A 22,161-nucleotide genomic window follows, 5' to 3' on the forward strand; every position below is an offset into this window, starting at 1 on the left:
TATCAAACATGTTATAATCTACACGTTGAAGTCTCCACATTCATACGGTGTACACATACACGTGTGATAATCTACAAATACATGTGGGTTAATCTGCACATACATGTGATAAACTGCATATACATGTGATAAAATATACATGCGTGATAATCTAAACATACACGTGATAAACTACACGTACCCTTGTGATAAACTACACATACAGTACACGTGTGGTAATTTAAATATACACGTGAGATAATCCACACACACACACACACACACAGATGATTATCTGTGAATGGAGGGCCATGCTGATAGAGGCAGTTCCAGCTGCTGTGTGTTACGGCAGAGCTCATGTAGGTCACCATGGTGAATACCTAACCCCCTGTGTGTGCCGTCCCCCCTCTCCGCAGGTCCCTCTGAAGGTGGTGGTGTCGAGCGGCAGGTCGTGGGGCTCCATGTCGGAGCTGCACCTCCCCCCCGCTCCTCCACGCCCGGCTCTCTGAGCCTCTGTCTGGATGCTCATTGCTAGGCAACCGCTGGCAGCTGCAGCTTCTGCTGCACCTCGTTCTTCTGCAGAATTCTCCCGCACTCGCTGTCTGTATCCGGGGGCAACGGCAGAGGCTCCAGACTGGATCGCACCAGTTCCTTTTTTTTTTTTTTTTTTTTTTGCCAATTTTCTATTTTTTCCTCTTCTCTTTTCCCCTCTCTTCTGTCTCTCCCGCTCCTCTGTTCTCTCTTGAGCAGGCAAGGCCAGCCTGACCGTGTGAAGGTTTCGTCTGATTCGCTTTTATTCAGGATTGTCTTTGTAAAGGCGCTGACGCTGCTATCACTTCAAATTGCCTTACCATCGGAATGCAAGGTGTCAGAACCTATTTTAGACATGAGCCTTTTGAATTGGAACTGTTTAAATGTTCAACGCTGCATCTGTTCAAGTCAGAGCCTCCAGCAGTATTTATTTTCTTGTTGTTATAATAGTACGCATTCATAAAAGCCTCTTTTTTCAGGCCGAAGCATGAACTGAAAATGAGTGCGGAAGTAGATTTCAGCGTTGGGGTTTTAATGAATTTTGTATGCTGTTTTCCAATTGACATTGCTGTTCTGTAGCTCTGTCTTCACATTGTCCCCATTTAAGAATTTTGACAGTTAATATGTTTAATGTTGAAGCGCTTTGTGAATTTAAATTTTTAACTGAAATTTGAAATGGTGTGTTGCTTGCTTGAGAGGGCAGTGATTGCACCTTTCCCCTGAGCTCGATGGGCAATCCCTTATTAGTGCGTTTGGCAGCAGTGTGCGTAGGCCTTTCTTTTTTTGTCTCTGTGGCTTTGTGGCCTTTTGAGCACAAATATGTGCTCACACATTCATCCCACCACACACACACACACACACACACACACACACACACACACACCCTCTCAGCAACAGACCCGCCGACCCAGTTTCACCGTGGCTAATGAATGTCTCACTTTCAGGTGTTATGTGCAGTGCATTGTGGGATGACTGGGCACCCTGTGGTCTTTTTTCGAGTCTGTTGAAGCACTGGGGCCTGAACACTCAGGCCTAAATCCGTTAGAGTGTTAGATGGACCAAAACATCAGGAACTAGGCTCTCCGATCATTAAAAAATACATTTATTGCATTTTTTTATGTCGGCACTCCCCAAAATGAGTCATTTACTGACTGTCCGAATGGCCGTCTGGCTCAGTGCGCAGTGCCGCAGAATGTTCCGGGAGCTGGGAACGCTCACACACCAGCTCTGACCTAACGGGCCCTGTCAGGTGTTCACTGAGATCCAGTTTAGCCTCATCATTAGATTTTTTTTTTTGATTCCTACTTTACAAACAAAAGCAGTACCTGCTGCAGTGATGGGCTGATGGACAAGAGGGATTTCTCAAGGCAGTACAGGATGGGGGTGGGCAGGGGGCGTGGCTCTCTTACACTGAACACGCACAGATTCTAAATTGCGGAGAAAAAATTACAACTATTACAATTTCATATTTGCTATTTTATTTGTGCTATATGCTTCTTACTATGTTGGCTCTTAAAATATGACCTGAGATCTATATGAAGTAGGAAAAAAGTCAGCCTTCAGTGTTACGCAAAGCACGATATCCTGCTGAACACTTCAAACTCTCCTACCAATACTGAACACACTGTCCTACCCGCTTCTGATCAAAGTGAATGGCGAATGCTGAAGCCATATGGAGAGATTTGATAAGACTGTTCCTGATTGGACATGGTGGACGCACACACCTGAGCAGGGCTGGAGAGCTCGAGTCACAGATAAACCCATTTCCCAGAAAACCACCGTCATAAAGGGTAACGTACACACTGCCTCCCAAAGCTTTCCCCTGCATGTACACAGTATTTAGTGTTTGTGTGTGTGTGTGTGTGTGTGTGCTTGAAATCCGTTTCTCTGTCTTTATTTGCATGAAAACTGAGTCTACTGAGAACATTTGTCATTAAATCGTCAGTCTTTGTTAGTCCATAGAAATGTAAATTAAAAATACGCTTGATGTTGATCCCCGTTCTGTGTTACTTGTTTTATTTATTTATTTATCAGATGCTTTTATCCAGTGCGTATGTCTGATGCGTAGTTGGTTCATGTATCTTCTTTTCCCTGTTTCTATGGTGATCTGCAAAAAAAAAACGATTCAGAAGCTAAAAAACAGTGCAAGCTTGTGTTTTGTTTTTTATTGAAACCGTATGTACATCCATTTCTTTCATAATGCAGGAAATCATTTCTTTACATCTTTACAGTGTTTCCTTTTAAAAAAAAAAAAAAGAAGAAAAGAAAAAAGGAAATCCAAAGACCAAAATAACAGTGAAAGGAATATTAAAGGAACTCAAATACAAACCCCAGAGAACCAGGATATCACTGCATACACGACAGTCATTCTGTCCACAGGCTGGCCACGCCCTAACGACTTCACCCTCACTCTCCCACGCGCGGCCCAGCCCGACGGCTGCATATGGTCTTGTCGTAGCTGCTGCGCTTTTGCACGTGCTTGTCTCCATCTGAAGGAGCCCAGAGCAGAGAGGACTAACGCTACAGCAGTGACGGGATCCTGACCCTCAGGAGCGCATGTTCTAATCTGGTTGCTGGGCAGAAAGCCGCAGAGCTCAGGCGACTACTGTTTTGAGCCCAATTAGTGGTGAGGGACGGGTGTTATCTCTAAAAGCTGTTCATACTGAGGTGTGTGTATGGCCTGTGTTGTATGTATATGTGTTTTTCAGTTCTTGTTATTTTGTAAACATTTCAAAATATGGATATATTTTTTTGTCTTCAGGTACTGTTACAAAAGGATCACAAACTGTCCCAGGTGCTATTTACAGTAAAATACACTTTACACTTTACATTTATTAAAATGTTAATAAAAAAGGTTTTTTTCCTCCAGAAAAGATCTGACATTTTTGTGTTTTGGACCAGTATGCTTTGCAGCACGCTCCTTATCATTGCTGTTGTCCTATTTGCATGTTACGCTTCCACGCCTAGATGGAAGTGCAGTGAGAAGAGTGTGTGTGCAGCCATTGAAGAGTGAAATTCATCTATGAGATTGACCAATCGGAGCTCAGAGCAGCACAGTTGGAAATGACAGCTTTTAGAGAAAACATCAAGTTCCTTATTTCTGCGGGAATACAGAAGAAATCACTCATTTCTGACTAACACACATTTGTTCCAACCATGCAGAAGCACACCACCATGATCTGTGTAATGTTAATTCAAAGTCAAACAAAAACATTTATTTTTCTCATAATAAAAAAAAGTCATTGGACAGTCACACCTCTCTTCTGACCACAACTCATTACTGGTGATGTTTGCCATGCCAACAGTAAAGCAATCACAATCGCCACCTTAACCAGTACAGTATATGGGATATAACATTGCAGCATTTCACATAGAGATTGTATGTCGTGGTTTATTTTTATTGCTAGATTAGATGGCACGTGGGCAGGGACAGATTTGAAATAATACCTTAAAATACAGTTTTGTGTTAAACACTTGCAGACGCTCAAAGACCTTTAATGAAAAATAAAGCAGAACCTTCCCCTTTGGCAATGTAAACCTTTAAAAATAACCGTGTCATATTACACTTTGTATATGTATATTTGTATATATATGCTGTATTGTACATATGCATAAGGTACATACAGTAGAAGCAAAATCGTTTTTTTTTTTTTAAACGCAATGATGCCGTTGTGCTACAAGTGCTTTTGCTCTCTTGGCACCTGCAGTTGCAGACAGAAGTGTCCTTGGCCACAAGAATAAGGGAGACACCAGGCTGTCATGATGGGGGGGGTGTTAAGTGAACCACGATCAGAGATGCTCTCCCTTCACCCCCATGTCCTCTACGGGTGGAACCTTCCTGTGGCAGCCATCTTCCTAAGGCAGGTACCATTCAGAAATCCGTGGTTTTTTTTGTTTGTTTTTTAACAGCACTGGATTTGAGTATATACACACAGTCACTCAAAATGAAAGACGGCGGTTTGCTTTGTAAAAAGAACCCTCAGCTGCATTTTGAAAGCATTGTTTCATTTGTATTTAGAATTAACACGGAGGATAATGGTTGCATTTCTTGGGATTTGTGTATATATATATATATTTTTTTTAAACATTTTTTTTTTGATAGAAAACAGTTACTGGATAATGGTTTAGAAAGCACACGGTGAATATAGTTTCCCCCCTCCGATCACTCCAAGACCCCTCATTGACCCCACCCGGGAGGCACATCGGTTCCCAACCGTTCTCTGAGCTCAGTTCAGTGTTTTAAAAAGCACTTCAGCATTTGTAATTCTACCACAGGCCCGAGTGCAGACATCACTCGCAATCGGCTACCGCCACCGCTTTCATAAATTAATCGATGTGAGTCACTGATCTGGTGCCTGAGAAACAGCAGCACAGCCCCCCCCCCCCCCCCCCGACCCCACTTTATCACTTCCCTGATGAAGTGGGAGACGATCCGCATCTCAGACGGAGGGGCGAGGCGAGCGCTGATTGACAGGCCTGTGCTCCACCCCCGAGCCCTTCACGGCCGTCAAGTTGCATCTGACCGTAACTGCCATTCAGAGAAGGGTCGTGGTTCCGATGGCCTCCCTGGGAACTCGCAAACACAATGACAGAACCGGCAATCCCTTGCGTTGAAATAATCATTTAAAAACGGAAAGAGAGACAAATCCACACGTGGGTCACACAGGATCTGTTCAGTGTAAACACACAGCTGTCTGATCAGAGCTGTTGCTGAAGTTGCCCCAGGGGTCGGTATGTTTTGGGATTTCATGCCAGCTTACAGTATGCTCTCGATTAATTAGCCCCAATCACAAGTCATGAGCTACAGCTGCACCCTGCACACACTGCGCCCCCCCAGGAAAGGAGCTGTGCACCCCCGTTCTACAGTCACAGTATGGAAGCCCCCCCCCCCCCGCCCCACACACACCCATATTTCTTTTCAAACAAGGGACCATTCACACAGGAGGCCAAACCAATCATTAGCACAGGTGCACTGATGCATCTGTTGGGCCAAACAGTACAGAGCAGCTCTTTCCTGGTTGATATATATCCTGGACAGTCTCCTTCTTAGGAGAGATTGTCTGTAAAATGGTCATTATCTTTGCCCCCTGATCACCACAGTGTAGCTTCTAGTTGACTGACATTCAAACAGCACAGCCTGAGGAATAAGACACATTGGAATAGGGAGGGGGGTTAACCGCTCCCATTTGGCAGGGTTTCAGACAGCCCATTGGCCCTCGTCAACCCCCCTCCCAAACTGTCCCCCCAGTAACAGAGATGCAACATCCTGCAAAGCTCTGACCATCACAAAGAACATTCCACTTTTACACGTCAGTCCATTTCGGGATCCAGCAATTGAAGCAGGCACGGCGAAGTGACCTCTATTTGTAGTCAAGGCAGTTCATGAAAAGCTCCTCGGGAAGTCCTTGTTTTGTGTGATATCTCACAGATCTCTTTTACATTACTACTTGCCATTTTACATTCAAGCTCTGTGGCTTCACAGTTGCACAGATCTAACTGGAAATACTGGTTAGTAGAGGTCATTTGTGCATCTAGATTTGTGTCTGTGTTCTGAATTGATATGTGTACATTTTGACTGGGAAAAACTGAACGTTTTGCATTTATCAATGTGCTTCCTGGGTCAATGTGCTATGAACTGGTTCCCCAACACCATATTTATGAATGAAAGCGCAGACGACAATATCCGCTCACTGGTGTCTGACTGCTAAGTGAAAGGTAGGCTGATGATAAGAAATACAAATCATGAAGCTTTGATGTTCAAAAAATGTTCAATAAATGCAGGATCAGTATTATGGATGTCAAGATCTGACTGCATTGCTGTCTGAAATCTAATTCTAACATCCTCTCTAAGATGTTTTAGCAGTCTATTCTGCTATCTGGTTTTCAGGCAAATGGTGAATCGTCTTCCCCTGTGCTTGGAATGCTTTCCTTGTCTTTTTTTGAATTGCAGTCGCACCTTTTCAGTGGGATCAATGTAATATTTTTTTTTGCCTCTCAACATGAGCAAATGCAGTTAAGTGCAACTACTGTCTTCCTCTGTTTAACAACAGAACAATCAATGAAGTCTGTCTATGCCCTGTACATTCAAGTCTTTAATGTTCATCACCAATAAAATGAAGTGAGGCGGTGCTTAAAACAACTCAAATGAGAGAGAACTTTCGCTGGCAAAAAGAGAGGAAATGTCCTCTTATTTCCACAACGAAAAAAATTCCATTCGTGACAGCATTTTTTGACAGCCATTTTACCATCACCATTATCCTCAATGAAGAAGTATAATTACCTTCATTAATAACTACATTTAATGTACCTGGATCACAGAATTGAAAAATCTCTGTGGCTGTTGGAATCTACAGCTTCATACGCAATGCTCACTGTCAAAGCCAGAATAACAGCGACTGTAGGCCATGTAAGAACTCTGTGAACAATCTTCCGAATTTTGGCAAAGGGTGGTTTACTTTCATTTTCTGGGGTGACGTCTGAATCTACTCTGACTGAAACATACCCACAAGCTCTGGTAAGGTCTGATCAAATAAGGAGGGGTGTGGGTACTTAATTAGCATGTGTTCAGTTAACATTTTTGGACAAGCTTGGCTTTCTACCGTACCCTCCATTTTTCACCTCACATGGCTGGTCAGGGGTGAAGGGGGTTCAAACAAAATGTAAAGAGGAAAACCCACAAAATATAATATAGAATTGTTTTTCTTTTTTGTATGACTGTTGTTACATTTTTTCCCTCTTTGGGAAAAGCCAAAATACTGATTAAATGTGGATTATGAGCTACTGTATATACAAGAAGGAGCACAGTCTGAGAGAAAATGTTGATTTCAAGGACTTTTCAGTTTGCACTTTGTTTGAACAATCCCCATTGGTTGCATTACGAAAACCAAAGTTACCAAGTACTAATTAAACTTAAAATAAAAACAAGTAAAGTACAATTCCACTGTTAGTTTAGACTTGCCATGTGATACATCTTTTTTCCTATTAGTTTCCTTCAAAGACACGATTCATGCAAAACAGTAATTCCTTTGCACAAATAAACACACATTGTTATATTTTAAGCTAAAGATAAGCTTATTTTCTATTTTTTTTTCTTGTAGTTATTTTACTTCTTTTACAGGGCAGGGTGCTGTACGCACACACCAGGTACAGAGGCATGCCAAATTTGCATTGCATTGCTTTTGCATTCTACAGTTCCCACTGTGATGTCATCAAGGCAGTGGGTGGGGCTTGTGAGAGGGGCAGGGCCCTCCGCAGTGTGTTCTTTGTCACTCCCTCTGTCTCAGTGTATCCCTCTCCCCAGAGATTAGATATCTACAGCAAGGCTCCATCCTGGCTCACACACTACAGCGCACTTTCTTACATGCTCCAGGTCTGGTTTACTGAACGCCCGTAACACAGGTTGCCGTGACCGCGGGCGCGGCCCAACACTGCTGCGATGACATCACAGGGTACAAGCTCAAATGAACATTAAAAGAGCAGCACAGCAAGACTGTGTGGCACATGCAGAGAGGGTGGGCTCAGGACTGCAGTCATATTCATGGGAGGGCGAGAGACAAGACAAGAAAAATTGGAGATGTTTTTTTTTTCCTTAATTTTTTATCTATGTATCTTTTTTTAACATTTTTATTCTTACTTTTTACAAGTATGTAACAAATTCGGCTCATTGCGTTAAACTCTCCCTTTGCTGGCTTATGGATAGAAGAATGGAGATGGAGAGAAGTTGGACATTTTTAAGGTGTATCATATGTATATATTCATATAGTATACACATACATATATAGAGATATATAGATGTGTAGATATATAGCCTATATATATTTCCATTTAGCTTATATCCAATTTTTCACAACTTTGTGCCCAATAATATTTTTGCCACAAATATTGCTAACAATGTACAGTCCTAATTACAGGGAGAATTTATTAATGTAAGCTCATTTTTAAAGAGTCATTAAAACACTACAGTATAGAGGTGCTTCTCTGTAGGTGTTTTTTTCTCAAATATGAAAGTGACATTAAAATCCCAGTACTAATCTCGATTCATTATAATTTTCAATTTAAAAATTATTTTTCCATTCAATTAAATTTCATTAAGAAAAGTTCAATTCATAAATTCCGTATGCATATGTGTGTATAAGCATATATTGATATATACATGTACACACGTACATAAAATATATTTCAAATAAAATAAATAAGTATAATAAGTACAATATTAATATTGATAACAATGAGAGGATCGCACAATATTCTCTCTGATGGGAAATTTAAACTACAGTCTTGAATTTAGAATGTTTCTTGCATCGTACTTTGCGTCATTCACACAAACACACACATGAATACTCAGACACGCTTGTACACACACTTGTATGCACCATGCACATACGTGTGAATGCGTAGACACACACAAACACACACACACACACACACACTTGTGTCTGTATATCTTGTAGTATAACTGCGTGCTGTTGTGGAAGAGAAGCTGCCCGTTTTCCCTCCATGCAGAAGCCCCACCCACTCCCACCGGGTGCCCCACCCATTCCCACCACCAGAAGCCCCACCCATTCCCACTAGGAGCCCAGCCCACTCCCACCAGGAGTCCATGACAGACAGAGAGAAAGAGAGAGAGAGAGAGAGAGAGAGAGAGAGAGAGAGAGAAACATCGTCAAACCAATCACCAAAGGAGAGGGGAGGGGGGCGGTGTTAGGGAGGGGCCAAAGGTGTCAGAAAGCTTGGAGGAGGAGGGAGAAGAGATGGAACTGCACAACGGTAATCATTGTGCTCAGGGTTCAAAATACTCCCCCCCCCTCTTCATTTACCAGGGACATGGAAAGCAGCTGTGCTTAAGTTGTAGATAGTGGGTAGACGGCTCAAAAATCAAAGGAAACACAAACAGAATAAGGCCGACTCATCAGCGAGCGCCCGCCATTTCCCGTCCTGATGAGACGAACGCATGTGAGACAATGGAGAGGGAGCCGGAGTGAGAGGGGAGGGGCGAGCCACGCTGGCGACGTCCTCCCGGAATAACAGCCCTTTGCCCCGCCTCGTGCCACCTCGTCCTGCCCCAGCACGCCCAGCCCACTCCAACAGGGCCACCTTCCTCTTCCTGCGCATCCCAGCTTGTTATTCTGAAGATGGGGGCAGGGCCAAAAGAGGTGGGAGGGGCTGCATGGAACAGAGGCTAAGGTAGAGGAGGGTGGGCAGTTGGTTTCTGAAAAAATATATACCATCGCATAATATGAGCAAGGGGGGGGTCCATTTGGTTGGTGATATAGTTTGGGTAGAGAGGTGGGGGGGGGGGGGGTTGGGGGTAAGGATGTTATCAGATGAAGGAAGATGAAGATGATGAAAAAATATGTTTTTTTTTTTGTTTTGTATTTTTTTTTTTTGTTCTTTTGATAAAGGGGAGAGATACAAGTTTAAAAGGGTGATAAAAAGATAAAGAATAAAAAAAGAACAAATCTGAAAAAATCCACTAAAAAAGGTCCTATAAAAAAAGAAGTAATAATAATGGAAATAAATAAATAAAAAGAATTAGTGGTTACGATGAATTGTAATAATAATAATAATAATAGTAGTAGTAGTAAGAATCGGAATAGTTAAAAAAATAAATAAGTGGGTGGAGGAGAGGGCGGATCTGGGCTCGCGGGCGGCGGCTCTACTCCTCGCGGAGCTGCAAGCGGTAGCGGTGGTGGCGGATCTGGAAGAACATCCGCTCCAGCGGCGAGTGGCTCATGCCGGGCAGCCGGTGGTCCTCGCTGCCCCCGACGCGGCGGAAGCCCAGCGACTCGTACAGCTTGTGGGCGGCCATCTTGACGGCGGTGGTGCCCAGGACCACGGCCGAGTAGTTGTTGAGCACGGCGAACTCCAGCACCCTGCGGCCCAGCGCCTTGGCGATGCCCTTGCCCCGGAAGCGGGAGTCCACCGACATGCGCCGCAGCTCCAGCGCGTTGTCCTCCTCCTTGCCCTGCGCCGCCACGATGCCCACCACCCGGCCGTCCAGCACCGCCACCCAGAAGCAGGAGCCTGCGGGGAGACGTGCACTCAGCAGGGGTAACCCCCCCAAAAAGAAACACTCCCCGGCAACGCCAGCGGCCCTGTGTAATTCAACACAAACGTGAACATGTGAACCTACGAATAAAGCGGGGAGTGGAATGGAATGTGTGCATACGCTGTTCGAATGCTCCCAAAGGCAATGCTTAAAGTGTTGGGCCCTTGTGCCGCTGAGCTTGCTAACGAGCTTTCTAACCGTTTTTAACCGCACTCCTTCCTCTTTCCTGTGTGGCCTTCCCTTATCTTTTTATGTCACCTGTTTCCACGGAGAGATGAGTGGGTCAAATTTTGAGTCTCATTCGGGTTTTAAAGTCTTGACTCAGGAGGCAAGACCATCAAAATGACTTCATGGTGGCTGGCAGGTGACTATCCTGTCTGGTCTTTGACTATTCTCTCCCATCTGATTGGGAAGAGTTCAGGCTCTCAGGACCACGGGTGTTTCTGTGGACCCTAAGGAACCCTGAAGGTTTGCATAACCATGGCTGCAAAGTCAGCCAGCAACACTCTCAATCCCCCAGGAACAAACCCCCTCAGCAAAAGCTACAGACCCTCAAAAAAGGCAACCAAATTCCTGGACATAATTGTTCTACTATAACTTTCCACTGTCCAGAGCCCTATATTACTGCTTGCCTGAAGTTCTTATGTGTCCTCTGTCATGACACAGTCAAAATAACTTTCCTGAAAAATAACCTTGCTCAATATGTTCTATACACAAGTGTTAAGTGATGTTTGCAACACTTTCACTAATCACATTTCCAACCTAAGCTGTGGAATTTTTGGACAGGTGTCACCATTACGTAGATAGACCAGGTGAAAGTGACCTTTGCCACTATTCATTTTCTCACGGATTGTTTTTGTGTCACAAAATGTTCTGTTGGAAATATCTGAGCGGAATGTGTCGTCACAATGGCCACTGGTGAAATCAAGAAAAAAAAGAAGCAACAAGCTGACTTAGGTGATTCAAATTTTAGCAAACATCACAGCATAACTGAGAGTTTAAAAACAATTTGTGACACCCAAACACAGACACACATATAAAACAGACACATTAACAGTGAGCCATGTTCATTGAACATTCCAGCAAATCAAGTTTTTACAATGAGAAATGTTTTTAACTGTAACAGCTGCAATGGCTACATTTGTAACAGTGGTAGACACGCCCTGGATCATTCTGTTTCACTATATGCTGCTCGGTCTCTGTAGAATGTGTACATGCCTGTAACAAGGCCTACAGTGAATGCTGCCTTCATGCCAAACATCATTTCACTGTCTTGAATGGGCTGCGTCACAGCTGTAAGGCAAACCCACTGTGTTTCTCCTCGAGAAAATACACTGATAAAGCTGGTAGTATTAAGAGTGCTCTTAATGTTGGCCACAGTAGACCTCTAAAGGTTGGCTATATGTCGAACTTAATATGCGTTTTAAGGTAATCTCTCTAAGCACAAAGAATAAGGAACAAGAAGCTAATATTACGAGGACACCCTTGGCTCCACCAGGGGCCTTAATCTGCTTGCATGGGGTAATTATTTGACCTAAATGTAATCGAACCTGTGGTTTTAAAATGAGTTCCCTAGCCACAACTCCACACTGCTGACATTACAGTCTCAAACTACATTATACAGCACAAAACATTCAGCACAAAACATTCAGCTTTCATGTTTTATTTCCGTAGATGTCCATATATAAAATGATCTATGCTGAATTAAATACCATGGACTGTAAATACTGTACAAATACAGGGTTATACTGTACTCTTTGTACAGTAATTCTCATCGTGAACCACCAATTGAGCTTTCAGAATCAAATGTTTAAAACATGCACTTCCAGATTTAGAGGTCTTCAAATTTGACAAATTATTTTGTATTTTCTGCAAAATATGAGGCAAAGTATGAAAAAATGTACGCTTTTCCCCCCCAATTCACAGACAAGAGCCAATTGTAAACTTAATTAACTAGTGGGTACTGACTAGTTATAAACGTATGACATAAAAGACCTTTACTGTTTTTGCTTTTCCAGATAAATCAAGCTTTTGATCTGCCTTCCTTCTCCTCTGAACCGCAGTAAGATGGCCGGCCTGCGTGCCCTTTCTCTAATGAGTCCGTTCTTAGCCTCGTCAACAGGTAAGCTGAGCGAGGCCTCAGAGATCTGCTTTGATGCTGCGCTGCTGTCCTGCTATGTGTGGCGAGGTCTAGCCCTGCGCTCTTAATCTTCACGTTTCTCACAAATTAGGAGTTTAAAACTAATGATGTTGCTGGCAACGGCTAAACACAGAGAAGTCGCTAGCAGGGCGGCGCCTGTCGACTGGGCGCGGCAGAGACGGCAGAACAGAACGGCATTCCCGTCCCCTCACCTGGGTGAGACAGGTAAAGTGAGGCTAGTCGCGTGTCCAGGGGGAAGACTGGGCTGCGTAGAGGGGCGCGGGGAGGAACAAGCACCGCACTGTCCTGGTTCGGGAGGATGGGGGCCCCCGAAAGGGGGTGGGTGAGAGGGTACGGGAGCGCGGTCCTGGGATCTGGGCTCAAGTCTGGAGTCGCGTGTCTCTTCCCCGCGACGGGCAAGGAAGGGGTGCTGACACCGCCCAAACTGCTGACTCCGCCCAGACTGAGCCCCATCCTTCTCCCCCGCGGAGCAGGAGCTCGGAGAAGAAGGGATCTGCTGGTTAAGAGTCAGATTTGGAGAACGAGAGGAGCTGGTTAGATGATGAGATCAGAGGACACTCATCTCTCTTCAGTCCTCCCAGGGAGCAGGATGGGAACTGCTCATACCGTCTTTGGCCAGAGGGGGCAGAAGCTCTAACATATAAAAAACAAGAAGAGAAATAAAACTACAACAAAAGGCAAAAGACTGACGTGAATACTAGTACCTAATACAGATCAATGTGAACCTGAACTTATCTTCATGAATACAAACTGGAAAACAACAAGGAAGTACTGCTTTCACATTTACTGTGAGGCTAACTGTGGAGGCGATGCGATGTGTGCCGTAGATTGGGGGCAATGCAATTTGTGCTCTAGACTGGGGGCGATGCCATTTGTGCTCTAGACAGTCAGTGCTCTAGACAATGTGATTTGTGCTCTAGATTGGACTGTAAAGGGGAGGGTTTCACAGATTCACAAAGCTAGTACCAAAGCAGATAATGTCCCTCAATTTCTAGTCAGCCAAGGGAAGTGAAGAAAAGCGATGCTTGTAGCTCTGTATGCACAAATGAACATTCTACATTTCGCATTCATTCTACATTCTACAATTGCAAGAGTTCTACAACTAAAGAGTGTGCACCTGCATCTAACCTGTCAATCAAGAATAAAGAGGAGGGCGGGTTTTGGGGGGTTTGTCAAATGCTATTAATTTTGAAAAAAAATATTTTCTTCATACTTCAGAATCTATAATTATGTTTTCATTCGTCCTTTTGTTCCCAGGCCTGAGATTTCCCTTAGATGGCGTTTGAGTGCGTGTGATTTCACAGACACAAAGGAGGCATCCCCATCAAAGGGACTGCATCGCGTATGATGTGCTGCTTCTTTGCATGTGCCACGAAAAAGAATAAGATCAAGTTATAATGAGACGTGCATCGGTGGCACATAATTGGGCACCCTGCGAATGTAATTTGATGTTTGATTTCAAGGCTTGCGTGAGCTACAATGAGAAAACCTTTTAGAAAGCGAGCAAAAAAAAAAAAACATTACTTAATGGTGAGAGGTTGGAGTGCAAGTCTGGCTAATTCCGAATGCGTAACATTGATTAAGGACTAATCAGACCGATTGACGTCTGTGTTAATATTGTAACTGGTGTTGTGCTGTATTATAGTAGTATTTCAGATTTGCTGTTAAGATTGACATTTTCTGTGTGATTCGTGATGTGATCTGATGCGGACCTCTGCAGAGCCTTTCTTCTACCCCTCGGCACTTTATCTGTAGTGTGTCCCTCGGGATCAGAGAGCATGCTGGGAGTATGGATCTCCTTCTTATGTCCCCCACATCAGCATCCCCACCCCCCTCCACACACACACACACACACACACTCCCTGTCACCACACCCTGACAAATGGGGTAAATCCTCTAGGAGCCTCCTCCCCCACACATGCGCACACACACACACACACACACACACATACACGCATGCACGCACACACATACACACACACACCACCACCCCACCCCCATTTCTCTCCTCTTTTTTCCCCCTCTGTCCAATACCTGAGCAGGAAGTGGAGTATTTATCACCCGCCTCCCCCTCCCCCCGCCCCTCCCCGATGCTGCCGTCTGCTCCTTAGGTCCGTCACGGATGCATTGCAGCGGAGATGCAGTAATGCATTAATCACCACCGTGCCTCTCTCTCTGTCCCTCAGCTTTAGCGAAAGCCACCATGCCCGTCTTATTTTCCTCCTTTCTGAAGCCGGAAACTAAACCACCAGAGTACCAAAAGGAGTATGTTTTTTTGCTCCACTGTTTTTCTGGCCCCTTGTTAAATAGATACGTACATATTGTACTTGGTTCGGAAACTACAACAGCTTCTGTCTGTCAGCTGAATAAATTGACAAGTCTGTTAACTCACTTGGCGGTAGCACTATCTGTTGGTTTTTTTGGGGGGTATATTTAGCTGGAACACGTTTAAATTTTTTATCAGTGTTGCATATGGCACCCTCTTTTTGGTCCAGCAGAGACACTGAGGCCGAGAGCATCCTGAAGCCATGATGACGGGGGGAGGGGGAAGGGGAAGGGGGGATTGTACGGGCAACTTTCTAGTTTGGGCTTATTTTCCATTGACAGCCTCTTCCCCGCCCCCTTTACCCCCTGGGACCCCCCCACCCACCCCCGTGATTAACAGCTTGTCACAGAAAGGGCCGGAAAGGTTCCGTAAGCCTTCCCCCGCTGCCCCGTCATCCTGGCCCCGCCCCAAAGAGCCATACCTCTGCACTGCTACAAACCAAAAATGACCTCCCTGTTCAAAAGAAAAATGTTTTTTTTTTTTTTAATTACAAAGCCCACTCTTCAATCCACTTTTGCTGGCAAAAAGATGCACAGGTTTCCTATACCAACTGCCACACAGTGGAACTGAACCAGATCGCCCCCAATCAAATCCATTCAACTCTTTCCTCTATATTTAGTCTGACACGATGACAGTAATGGGTCCGTGAAACATATTGGGACGTAACTTTGAAGGATTGCCATTGCGGAAACGCTTTTATGGTTAAAGCAGACCGTGGCGGACATGAAGTGGCAATTTTGCAATGCTACATTGAGTGCTCGCACAGGATAAAGGTCCACAAACTAGCACCTCTCCTAGCAGAAAATGGACTAGCTCCTACCAAAGGAACAACCTCCAAAAGTGGACGGAGCTGTCATTTCTGCAGCAATGAAGATATTTTTAATTGGTTCGTACAGATCAAATGATTGACAGCGCATGGTACCAGATCCACCCATTATGCTTCATTAACCCATCCCTTACTGACTGGCTTCCCAAAGTAACAAAATAACCCAGCTTTCCAGGAAGACACATTCAAAAGGTGCTGAGAGGAAATCCATACATTTGGGTAGTCAGCTGATCGGGAGCCTCTGTGGCCAATGAGAAAATAATCCCCTCGGGCGATGAGCTGGTCTGTCTTAATGCTCCCCAGCCCCCAAACTACCCGCCCCTCCCCCCCCCACCACTGCCAGTCATAAACCAAGCACTGCAACAACCCCTTTCTTTACTCATCCTGCAAGGCTAACCAACAGTCACAACTGCAACCTTTATTTTCTTATAGTGCTACTAAATAAGCAGCCGCAGCCTATGACAGAGGCGACCGTTCCCAGAGCAGCTCCCGCAGGTGACTTCAAAGCAATTTTCTCGGACTGATTTCAGAGGCAGGAGGAGCCCCAGTGGGTGTGCCGCGGCAAAACGGTGGTAGCCGACGCGCCGGCAGCCGCGTGGATCAGAGGGGAGAGAGCAACAGAGCAACACCGGCCCTCCTGTTTCAGAACCGCGTAACGAGCTGGACCACTGTACTCCTCGGTCAGGGCATTAGCCCCTGTTAAAAGCCCCCTCCACCCCAGTAAATGGGTAATGTGATATATATGTGCACCTAAAAACGGGACAAGTTTTGTAGGAGAATTTTGAGACTCCCCATGAGTGTGATGACGTCACATGTTAAAGTTTTTTTGTTAAAGGGTATTCCTGTCAATGTTGATCAGACTGTTTCCTCCAAACTCTCAATGCTTCATGATAAAAATGATATACACTCATATATCACATGTATAACTATATACTAATATAATCAATATGTAATCCAATAACTCTATATCAGTAGTTGCAGCAAAGCTTATGGTAATGCAAGAAACCACAGTATCCGCTGTAGAAAAAAGGAAAATGCAGAAGGCTTAAGAAAAATCATACTTACTCACTAAGCAGAAAAACTAATCAAATAATAATTCCAGCAGATAACACTAACCAAAAACTAATCATATATTACTAAAAATATAATCCAAAAAACTAACAAAACGTTATTACCCAATAGAAATATGCTAGAAAACTAATACTTTACAGTGACCCATGTGTAACCTGAATAAAGTAAAAAAAGTACAGGAGGCTATAACTCTGTGAACTTGTATGTGTAATGGAAAAATACAGTGTGTGCATAGTGAGAAAGTACAGAGTAAGGGAAAATTGGGGTACCTGTCCACTATGATAAGATTAATTAAGAACATCAATAGAACCGAAAATCATTTTTGGGGCACCTGTCCACTATGATAAGATTAATTATTGATACATTAAGAACATCATAAGGACCGAAAATCATTTTGGTGTCAAGAAAGTCAAGTTGACCCACGAACAGGAAACTGAAACTCCTTACTGTGCCAAAAAGACCAGATGGCTGGTATTTTTAGAAATGTGTTAAAGGGGGGTTGTGGGCACAATTTGTGTATAAAATGTATGCAAAACTGACAATCGAGGTTCAATTCCCCTGAATTGATCCGGCTTTGTGCACCTGTGCAATAAAGTCTAAACTTTCTGAAGAGCTTGCTGCTGTTGTGTCTTTTCCCTCGTGAAATTGTTTTCTACAGATTGGCGATTGGCGTGGAAGTATGTCGGTTCCTAGACACGACAGCTTCTGCCTTTTTAAAATGTCCCTCTTTTAACAGATTCTTTTAGTTAACACTGATAACACCTGCACAGTTGTAGACAGAAATGTGTCATTTTAGTTCTGAAATCAATCAGGTAAAAAACTGAGGAATAACTGAATGTGTGTGTGTGTGCGTGTGTATGTGTCTGTGTGTCTGTCTGTCTGTCTGTCTAAGGACCGGCACTCTACGCCATTGACCACACTGCCCTTCCACCCTTGCCTGCCTATCACTGGATCACCTGTTCTGTCCCCACGGCTGGTTAGAGAGGACTGCTGCCCTTTGTGCCTGACCACTGTGTGCACACAAAGGAGGTAATGGCATTGATCAGCCCCCCCCCCCCCTCCCCCAAATAGCATGCGCAATGCCCTGACAGGCCATTTAGACGCAGAACTACCTGGCTGCTCCCGCTAATGCTGTTAGCACCTTGTGACTGGGCCGCTAGCTGGGAGAAGAATCTGTTGTAGCCCCGGGCTTGCGAAACACATATGCTCACTTGCGCGCACACACACAGAGACACACACACATACAGTGAGGCACACAAACGTGTCCGTGCACACACACGTACACACACACACACACACGCATACATACGCTAACCCATGCAGTCATGTACACAAACTCCCATACATACGCATACGCACAGTGAAATGTCCAGTATTAAATTGACTCTTACAGAGTACATATGGTCCCTATTGAACTAATATGTACTCTGTTAGTGCTAACACTGGACATTTTACTGTGCACACACCCTCACATATATACGCATACATACACACATTCACAAACATGCATACATACATGCACACACACACACACACACATGCATGCACACCCATACATACACCCACACACACACACACACACACAGAGGCAATCCTGATTTATGCCTTGGATGTTGTTCTTCACTCACCACAGCTCACTTTTGTCTGTGCATCACATGTTCATATGACTTGTGTGATTTTGGAGTCAGACTGCATTTAGAGCAGCAGATTCCTTAAATTGTAGTTATACAGGTAGTGTTTCTACTGCCTCAAGTGGGTGTTTGGGGGGGTACGGTGGAGGAAGTTTTGTCATCAGTACCTGCTGTTGCTAAGAATCAATTTCTGGACCGTCATTTCCCTGGACTGGGCACTAACACAAACGCCATCATATTCCAGTCGAGCGGAGTTCTTACATTTTTGTTTTTACATTGATGGAACAAAAAAAAATCTCTTTCTCGGTGCAATTACAGGGTTTAATCATCACTGACCAGCCCCCACACTTTGAACAAAAGCAATTCAGTTTTTGCTTTGTCATTGGAGCCGTTGGAAGCTGTGCTTTTTAAACAGCTCCAGCACGTCTAAGCCCCTGTCCACGGCGATTGAAGTTGAGCGATGGGTTCTGTGAGAGTCAGAAACCCTCAGGAAATCAACTCTGAACTCTGCTGACGTGCACTGCCCAGGAGAGTGCACGACAGCAATTTCCTCCCTGCAATCAATAGCCCACGTGCCCTCAGCAATTAGGAACAGCGCAAGCTGTGGTGCATATTTAATGTGCAGGCTGCATCACACCGTGAATGCATTTGTTCATTTTGGCCTGACCGTAAATGTTGCCTGAAAAGTTCTGTGCACATTGTACCTATGAACTGCTTCTTTTTTTATCTGCTGCTTCACAATAAGGAATGGTGCCTACGCCTGACTGTGTGTGCAGTGCGTATGTGTTAATATCTACACAGTAAATTGTTCAGTGTTAAATCAACTCTTACAGAGTACATTACATATGGTCCCAACTGAACTCGTATGTACTCTGTTAGTTGAAGCCATTTTACTGCATGTGAGTTATTGTAACACATTTGCAGTATTTTTAAAGGATGTATTCATAACATGTTCATAAACATTAATATTTAAACATTGTTACAAATGTAGACATTGTATAACATTTCTTTCGATGAACATAACCACTTATCAATGTATCAGAATATAGTGAAGACCAACACACAGTCATTTAGACAAGAAAATACACATTTGACATTACAGCATGCTTTTTGAACATGTGCACCTCCTTACCTGCGGGTTTCATGTAATACTCTTCAATGTCAGCCATGTCCGTTTGCAGTGCGTGATCGAGATAGCCGAGGATAACTTTCCTACTGAAGTAGTACCGCGCGCCCATGAGAATGAATGGCGCGCAGCAGGTCAGCGCGAGGGATTTGGTCACAACAAAGCACATTACTATGGAGATAAGGGAGAAAAATAAACGATACCTGTCAGAAAAGAGAATCAAATGTTGATTTCGGCGGAATTAACCCAGTGTACACACAAAAACACATTTCAAAATTAATAATCACTGAACCTATAAAAAAAGACTTATGTGCAATATTACCATACATAGCACAGTTAATACAATAGACTACTGAACCAAAAAAAGTCTTAAAAAATAAGTGCGTTTCTATAATTCTACGTAACGTTCTGTCTGAATTGTAATTCCCTATAGGCAAAAATCTACTTTCATATGGATATTTCATTTTGCGCACACAGCAAAACTTGCGTCGTTTAATGTATCTGTGGTGGTTATTCAAAAACATTGCCACATGGGGGCGCCCGTATGGACCACTACATCCCAAGAAAGCTGCGCAACGATGCATTTTTTATGATTTTCTGTTGCCGGTCCCATGCAAGATGCTTTTACTCCACCACCATGTGGCATGTTTCCTGTCAACAAAGTTGGGGGCGCGTTTAAGTACACACGTATACATATGCAGTTTATATAGGACAAGCGAATGTTTATACCTGAAACGAAAGAAGACTGGAGTATGAAACTGTGGTGCAGTAGGTGTTCATACACTCCGATTTCCAGATCACTTACCGCGTCACATACACACTGAATGCGTATCGTATACATTGCTCTTTTTAAATGATAGGGTAGAATTAAAATATAAATGAATAAGCTTGTAATTTGTAGACTAGTTGTTTCCATGAAATGGTGGGTGCGCTGCGTTTGGTGCACATTAAAAACGCAAGACAGTAAACCTATAGCCATAACCAGAAAAAAACAGTAATTACGGCCACAGCTAAATGCACGAGACTTTATGACACATAATTAAACTTGGGATAAAATAGCAACCATGCTAATCCTCAACAAGAATAGTAAACACGGTCGGCATGCGCGCGGTCAGTGCATTTTCTCTCTTGCAGCAGAAAAAAACGTGCACAGACCTGTACCGTGAACTTAGCTGTTGGTGCGCGCGCACACCGTGGACCAATCCTAACATTCATTCATTCATGCGTCCACCCGGCATACTACACGCACATTGAGCACATACACTGGCCTGGTGGTGTTTCCACCCCATAACATGCAAGCAGCATGCATTTAAACATGCCTTTGTGTAAAAGGTTAAATCTTAACATGAGCGACATGCCAGTACACAAGGAAGAGAGAGCAACGAATTATACATATACACATCGCTAAATATGCAATTTATAAAAACTACCTCGTGAATTCTTATTTCTCAACAGCAAAAATGCAGTTACTTCCTCAAAAAAAAAAAAACATTTCTAATTAATGCTTTATAAATATTAGCTCAACATACGACATGTGGGATACACTGAACGCCATTTAAAAGAATCCAATTAAAGTAGCACTGACGCCTTTAAAACAGAAGGGCTGTGTAACGGGCACTTACAAAACAGTATTAAAATAAAATATTTTATGAATGTACATCATCTGCGAATTAAAAAACGTCCCACTTACGTATCAGAAAAGCATACAGGAATTGCGTTTGAGTTTGATATTTTAGCCCCCGAAAAGCCGTATTGGGTATCCGTTCCATTATCCCTTCATAAAAGATTCGCCGGACCTCCGCGCGGTCCGAGCGTTCAAATTCACGGATGAATACTGTTTCTTTTCTCACATCTTTTCCCTCTATAGTATTTGGGGATGTCGAAGATGAAGTCCACATTTGAGAAGAAGAAACGATAATCGAATCTTTTTTGGTCCCAGGTATGGTATCATGTTCATCCGCAACTATTTTAGTCTCGCAAACCATTTTTGGAGACGAACAATGCATGCAACTGGCCTATGAAATACTTAAAGCTTGAAAGAAAAAATGAATAATGCTTTCAGTTATTAAAAGAAAAAGGCGAATGCACCACTGTAAACCTGAGCTGTTCTCACGACCGGGAGAAAGGGCTGCATTTTAAGCTGTATTTATAATACGCTATTGCAGCCGCATTCAGATTCTGGGGCCAGGGTGGTCTACACATTTTACAGATTGGCTGTACTTGTCCACCACGTGATGGCAATATGAAGAGGAGGGCAAAGAGAGAAACACCCTATCGGCTGTCTTCTAAAAAACCGAATTCATTTTAGTCGTAGCCGACGAAATTCTTAATATCTGCAACTGCGCTGTCGTATCTGATCCTACGGTATTCTGGGCACAGTCGTGTCCCAGATCATGGACAGACCACCCTGATTATCCAAGAAGTATCACAGACAATTCGAAGAGCGTAGAAATTGTTCTAAC

General features: G+C 43.7%; 2 protein-coding genes across 6 annotated transcripts in view; one reads left to right on the forward strand and one right to left on the reverse strand.

The window, feature by feature from the left end:
• Positions 1-3,094, forward strand: part of poln (polymerase (DNA directed) nu) — a 90,310-nt gene extending 87,216 nt beyond the window's left edge. Inside the window, exon 28 of the mRNA XM_064343736.1 lies at positions 396-3,094. Within this exon, the coding sequence (XP_064199806.1) occupies positions 396-488 (93 nt within the window). The 3' untranslated portion in view covers positions 489-3,094. The remainder of the gene's footprint in view (positions 1-395) is intronic.
• nat8l (N-acetyltransferase 8-like) lies at positions 2,757-21,890 on the reverse strand. 5 transcript variants are annotated; one of them, XM_064343733.1, is made up of 4 exons: positions 21,390-21,520; positions 19,706-19,902; positions 12,911-13,212; positions 2,757-10,533 (listed from the first exon to the last, which is right to left on the reverse strand). In XM_064343733.1, exons 3-4 carry the CDS (start codon positions 13,170-13,172, stop codon positions 10,166-10,168), a joined length of 630 nt encoding a protein of 209 aa, XP_064199803.1. In that variant the 5' UTR covers positions 13,173-13,212; positions 19,706-19,902; positions 21,390-21,520; the 3' UTR covers positions 2,757-10,165. The 5 variants fall into 5 exon arrangements, with proteins under 5 accessions (XP_064199803.1, XP_064199802.1, XP_064199801.1 ...); XM_064343732.1 differs by having other exon boundaries at positions 12,911-13,215; XM_064343731.1 differs by lacking the exon at positions 12,911-13,212 and having other exon boundaries at positions 19,706-19,870; positions 21,390-21,890.
• Positions 21,891-22,161: the final 271 nt, after the last annotated feature.

This window comes from Anguilla rostrata, chromosome 7, assembly GCF_018555375.3.
Source record: "Anguilla rostrata isolate EN2019 chromosome 7, ASM1855537v3, whole genome shotgun sequence".
In the NCBI taxonomy this organism is placed as follows: domain Eukaryota; kingdom Metazoa; phylum Chordata; class Actinopteri; order Anguilliformes; family Anguillidae; genus Anguilla; species Anguilla rostrata.